The sequence below is a fragment of the Hippichthys cyanospilos genome, chromosome 18, assembly GCF_059441005.1.
Source record: "Hippichthys cyanospilos isolate Australia breed blue-spotted pipefish chromosome 18, RoL_Hcya_1.0, whole genome shotgun sequence".
Taxonomy (NCBI): domain Eukaryota; kingdom Metazoa; phylum Chordata; class Actinopteri; order Syngnathiformes; family Syngnathidae; genus Hippichthys; species Hippichthys cyanospilos.
In genome coordinates, this window is record NC_142386.1 from 12085184 (window position 1) to 12091228 (window position 6045).

General features: G+C 41.6%; 1 protein-coding gene across 1 annotated transcript in view; it reads right to left on the reverse strand.

The window, feature by feature from the left end:
- The window catches only part of smpd1 (sphingomyelin phosphodiesterase 1), a 6477-nt gene extending 1267 nt beyond the window's left edge, over positions 1-5210 (reverse strand). The window contains exons 1-7 of the mRNA XM_088440805.1: positions 5002-5210; positions 4623-4861; positions 2942-3262; positions 1049-1329; positions 799-972; positions 155-326; positions 1-65 (exon numbers count right to left, since the gene is read on the reverse strand). The exon at positions 1-65 is cut by the window's left edge and continues 12 nt beyond it. Coding sequence (XP_088296931.1) covers positions 1-65; positions 155-326; positions 799-972; positions 1049-1329; positions 2942-3262; positions 4623-4832 — 1223 coding nt within the window. The 5' untranslated portion in view covers positions 4833-4861; positions 5002-5210. The remainder of the gene's footprint in view (positions 66-154; positions 327-798; positions 973-1048; positions 1330-2941; positions 3263-4622; positions 4862-5001) is intronic.
- Positions 5211-6045: the final 835 nt, after the last annotated feature.

Sequence of the window (6045 nt, forward strand, 5' to 3'; positions counted from 1 at the left end):
TGGTAATAGTTCCAACTCCAGCTGCCCAAACACAAACCAGGTGGAATATGACCAATGATATGAACCTGCCCAGTTATAAAGCACACAGACCAATAACTTTGGCCTCATTAAGAAGCACAGTGACAACATTTACAATTTCCTAGTTCCTGCTCACCTTCTCGCCCTTGTCTTCGCTGGACTGAAGAACATGGACAAGCCACTGTAGTTGGTTGGCAGGATCGGTGGAGTTCATCATGAGCCAGAAGTTCTCGCGAGCGCAGAAGTTCATGTTGAGGGAAACCAGCCTCAAGCCCGGCTGGATCTCCACTGTATAAAATCCTCCGTATCTGCAATCACATTGGAGATATATAACGCGTTTTCACAAAATCAGGCCTCTGAAAATTAAATTGGAGATATTGATCATTTCTATACAAACATGTATGTAGCTCAAAAATTGACAAAGCAATTTAAATGTTGCCAAGTTGAAACTCATAGTTCTGAGAAAAACGCGTTTTAGGGTTTGGTACATTCATTTTTCAAAGGTGTCCATCATATACTAATCCCCTATTTTCATACGCTTCAATTTCAATCATTGAAACTTGCAACATGGGGCGGTTGTGTTTGTAGAAATCTCAAAATGGACATCTCTGTCAAATTCGTGAGACGTCTCATCTGGTGGGATTTATGTCTTGTCCCACCAGTAAGAAATAAGCAATGTATTTACTAAGAGTAAGGGTTCTTTATGCTACACGATTTGACACAAAGTCAACAAAAATCAACTTAGCAATTTCCCCAAACACATGTTCAAACGTAGCCTACCTGAGAGTCTTCAACGCCTGTTTCGGCAGCCATTTTGACCACTCGTCAGCCATGGCGTCATAGAGCCAGGCGGAGGATCTGTTCCCGTGGACGAAAGGCGGGGGGAAACTGTTCACTGGCGTGCTCTCGTGGTTTCCAATAGCAGGATAGACAATCACATCAGGCCCAAGGTATCTGAGAGAACACGTCAACCCGTCGGTTAAAGTGGACCCAAATGCCATCTCATTTCACATTCCAACAGGTTTCTTACTTGTGGAGGAGCTCAGTGATGACGCTAAGCGCAGTCAGCTGCTGTTTCCTCGTCTGAGACCAGACGTTGTGCGCTGGTATGTCCCCCGTCCAGTAGACCCAGTCCCAGGGTCCGGCTCCGGCGACATTTTCCATCAGGTTTTCCACCGTCCTGAGCGGCAGGTCGCATTTACCGTACGTTCCCCAGTAGCCCGCTTCCCTACGACGCCACTTGGGGGTGTCCGAGTCGTTACGGCAGCACAGAGGCTCCTTGCAGTCGGCGGTACTGCCAGCGGCATATTCCTGCCATTGACAATGAACACTTTCAATGCCAGCCCCGTTTAAATGAATTTTTGACCAATATCGATGTCAGTGTGTGTTTAGTAAAAATGGATTATTGACATCTACTGCTGTCAATAGTACAATAAGAGTTCATTGTTTCTATGTAAATATAAATTAAGTGCACGTTTAAATATTTTCCTCCGCCGAGTTCTGGAAATAATAAAAAAAAATATTGAGAAGCCCTGGAGTACAGAAATAAACCCCGTAATTAAGACTGTGCCTTATAATCTAGTGTGCCTTATGGAAGGGAAAATACGGTACTCGTTCTGGGTTCGATCGAAAAAAAAATGGGTTTGAACATACTAACTTCAGTAATCCCTCGTCACGGTTAACGGGAACAGAAACCGACCCGTGATAAGCGAACACAGCGACGTAGCGTCACGTCCCCTACCAAATTTTCATGCACGTGTATGAAGGTACCTGATTTTTTTTTTTTTTAATGTAAAAAGTATTTATACTATACTATACAAATATAAAAGACAAATATTACTGCAGTAGACATATTTACTTAAACCTTAAATGATTAAACCTTATACAGTAACTGTACTGTCATCCCTTCCCATTTCCATCCCTTGTTTGTAGTACCATATTTGGAGATCCATGGTTATATTAGTGGCGTCCAGAAGTCTAATTAGAGTTAAGCCTGTAGCAGACCAAACATGATAAGCAGAGTTTACACTTGTCCAATGTATTCGCTGCTCTCCTGCGCTCTGTTTGTGTCTGCATTGTGAGTTTCATGAGCCAGACTGCATAGCTAATCTGTCAATCAACTCAGCTCATGGCCACTTCCATAAGACATGAATGGCTCCCAGGATGACCTTCAACCAATGAGGGCAGGAGTAGATACAACTCCCGGGCGGAATTACAACTTCTAGCCTCATTGGTCAATGGTCAGGCCAGGAGCCAATCACGTGTCTTGTAGGAGTGCCCGTGAGCTGAGCTGATTGACGGATTAGGTTGCGAAAATTCACACACGCTGTGAGGGGAGACTTAAAGAGAGCAGCGCAGCAGCAGAGCGATGTAAATTTCTAGATTTCTTTTGTAATAAATTGTATTTTCAAGTGTTAACTCTGTTATCGTGTTTGCTCAGCTACAGGCTTCACTCTAATTAGACTTCCGGGCGCCGCTAATATAACCGCAGCTCTCCATGTACAGCCAAATAGATGGGAAGAGAATAACAGTACAATTACAGCATAAGGTTTAATTATTTGAGATTTAAGTAAATATGTGTACTGCAGTAGTTTGATACCCAGAGAATGCCAATGGCATGTGCATTTACAGTTAACTAGTCTGTCTGGCATGCAGGGAACCTTCACAGTGCATCTCTCCGTGATATATCCTTTTTTTTTTTTTTTTAAAGAAAAAGAAAATCTGCAATGCACTGAGGGTGCATTAGGGGAGGTGCTAAGTAGCTTGAGATGACTGTACTTCTTCAATGAACAAAGATAGATTAAAACATGTTTTTTCACATCCAATTCATGGACAAAATAAATCAACAGATGAATTGGTTATTAATATGACCGTTAGTTGCAACTCTATGTATTACTTCCTCCTCCAAAAGAAACCGGCTTACGTTGTCCAAGTGAATGTCCGTGAGGAAGAGAACTCTGCTCTTCGGCGAGCCAGGTTTAGGTGGCGCAGGTGGTGTAACGGGAGGCTTGGGGTCCTTGGGCAAGGTTATGTTCCATGACGCGTAGATGTCAAACTTGCCGCAGGAGGGCCCCACCAGCAGGCCGCACGCCTCGGTGGGCCACAGGAGGGACTCTTGCAAGGCCCAGATGAAGTCATCCCTGAAAAGCTCAGTGATGTTGAGGCACACCTGCTCATCGGCCAGGTGGAGACGGATGCAGGCCTCGCCCACGGCGCGCGCCACTCGCTCTTCGTTTATGTCGCTCTGGAAGAGGGAACAAAAGGACCTTCAATTAAATGTATATTATAAGTGTTTTGGGGTGCTGTTGTTTTGATGTCGATAGTCACAAAAATACCAAACACACAGGACATTTGTCTGTTTGGACTTCTGGTAAATGATTGCAGACGTTCACAGAAGTGAAGACTCAGCACTGCTTATCTTGTGACAAGTGCATTATCAAACATTTTTTGTTTGACCTCATCAGGTGAGCTGAAGTCGGTCACCGCTGACTTTGGACAAGTCTATAATAGTGTCAAGTCGGTTCACGCCTATGATCAATTTAAAGTCTTCATACTAATGTATGTTTGGGAAATGAGGGAGGAAATTGGAGCGTGTGGGGAAAGACACACAAAACAAACGACAGCATACACTTGTATATTCAAGGGCAAAAAAAAAAGACAAAAGGAATCCCGTCTTTGAAACACAAATGAACATTTCCTTGTTTTTCTTCCTCAAAATCAGTACTTCTCAATCAGATTTTGCAACGCACCCCTAGGAAAGAGAAAGTATTTCACACCCTGTCCGCTTGCCACACCGACCACAAATAAGATTATCTATAAAAAATATTTTAAGAAAACCTAAAACTATCATTTTTAACATTGGCACGAGAAAAAGTAACATAAAAAAAAACCACTTTCAACAACCGTTTGCTTTTTTTACGGCATTTATACACGTTAAAGGTTTGTCAAAGACAGTGGTGTCAAACATACAGCCTGTGGGCCGAAGGGTTTGATCTGGCCCGCAAAATGATTTTGTGAAGTATAAAAATATTAAATGTTTTATGATCATTAGTAGATTCATAGAATCAAAGAGATTCAAAGGTCTGACAATTTATTTACATATTTTTGAGTGGAAAGTTATTCTTTTTGATAATAGATTTCTTCTATGATCCAAAAGAGGACTCTTTGGATTTTTATTTATTTATTTTTTTTGTGAACCAACCCAAATGAAGTTTGAAAGGGTCTAAAGTTTAATAAATCAGACACTGATGGTAAGCTTTTTTGTTTTTAAACTCCAAAATGCTTTGCAATGGTGAAAAGATATTTCACAAGGGGTACATCACTGAAAATAGGTTGAGAACCACTGCACCAAATATTTCTCAACCTCTTTTAAAACAAGGAAACAGAACAACAAGGAAACAAGACTAAAACTGAGAAATGTATGCAATCCTGGCCCATTTAGTAACATCAGCCTTTTTTTGAAAGGTAAAGCATGGGCCAATGATTTTAATATTATGAGGTCATTTAGTATTTGTGACGCACTAGTGCGTCACAAAAAAAAGTCAAATGAGCCTTGATGTTTTCTGAAACTTACAAATAACTAGAACATCTCCATAAGTATTTACCAACAGAGCCACATCCAGTATGGTGAAGAGGACTTTGCACACGCGGCAGGAGATGTTGGTCCAGTTGAATCTGACCAGTGACAAGCTGAGACGCTCATTGACAAGCTCCTGCTGACCTGAGATCAGCATCGGGTGACACGAAGCAGTCAAGGGCAGCACGAGCAACAGCGCGCCGGCCAGCAACCCCAAAGAAGGCTGCGATAACGGCATTCTTCTCGTGGAAGCCTTTCTACGTCCCTCTATGGACCAAACACAAACACGAAGAGGACGTTCAAGGGGAAATCTCAACCAATTCCTGTCATCGTGCTTCTTTGTAACTTTCGCGTTCAACAAAACACAATGCGGATGAATGCAGAGCTAGAAAACATTTAGACGGTACCTAAAGCTAATCGAGGGGAATTTTGTCTTCAGCCCGGCGACGACCACTGCGAAGGAGCGTCATGGAACAAAAGATATTCGATCCGAGTGCTCCCCGTCCAACTGAGTTCTCTTAAAGGAAGTCACACGATCAGCTGACGAGTCATGTGATTCACGTGTGACACGCGTCGCAGCGCTTTAAACTTCAGATCGTTACATCTAAATAGGTCCTAAAAAGGAAAAGAAAAAAATAAAAGAAAAAAGGATCAAGGCTGTCCCTCCTAGAAAACAAGAAACGGTGGTCACACCGGTCATTCGTGGGGCGGTTAGGGATACGGTTTTGAGTTTGAGCTGTGTAGTGTAATTACATATTTGTAGCACCAGGTGGTGCAACAGAGCTGTCATTGTCAAAGTGTGCTGGAGTTTTAAACTTTTTCTATCGCTTTCAAAACTATTTTTTTCCGAAATCTAAATGAATGATTTATGTGATTTAAAATGTCATTTTTGCTGGTGTATATGTTGCAGATCAATTTTCATGTTTTTTTTTATTTATTAACTACTTTTAGCATCAAAACTGTTCAGTTGCTCAAACATTTTTCTACTTTGAATAAGGATCGATACGTTTTTTCTGCACTTTAAGGTGTTGGTTGGGTTTTTGTTTCAGACTCAGAACAAGATTTAATCTGTATAAAACCTGTCTAAAGGAAAGTTAACTGTTGCTGAAAGTTCGTGTACATTTCTTTTTTTCTAATGTTAATGTAAAAAAGAATGCCATTTTAGGTGTATTTATCCAATTTTCTTGGATAATTATTTTATTTATAGTCACCGCAGCCAGAGGGAAGGGGCGTGAAATGTTTTCTCTTTCCTGGAGGGGGTGGGAGATTACCTAACAAAAAATAATGTTACTCAAGCGACAACCAATCGCAGTTCACATATTTCTGAGTTTGACCATGTGACATTTGTCAACTGATCCATGATTGGTCATTATTGCAGTTGTGACGCTTACCCATCCCTATTTGATTGGGCTGTGGCATCCTCTTGTGGTATTTTGGGGCTTTACAGACAG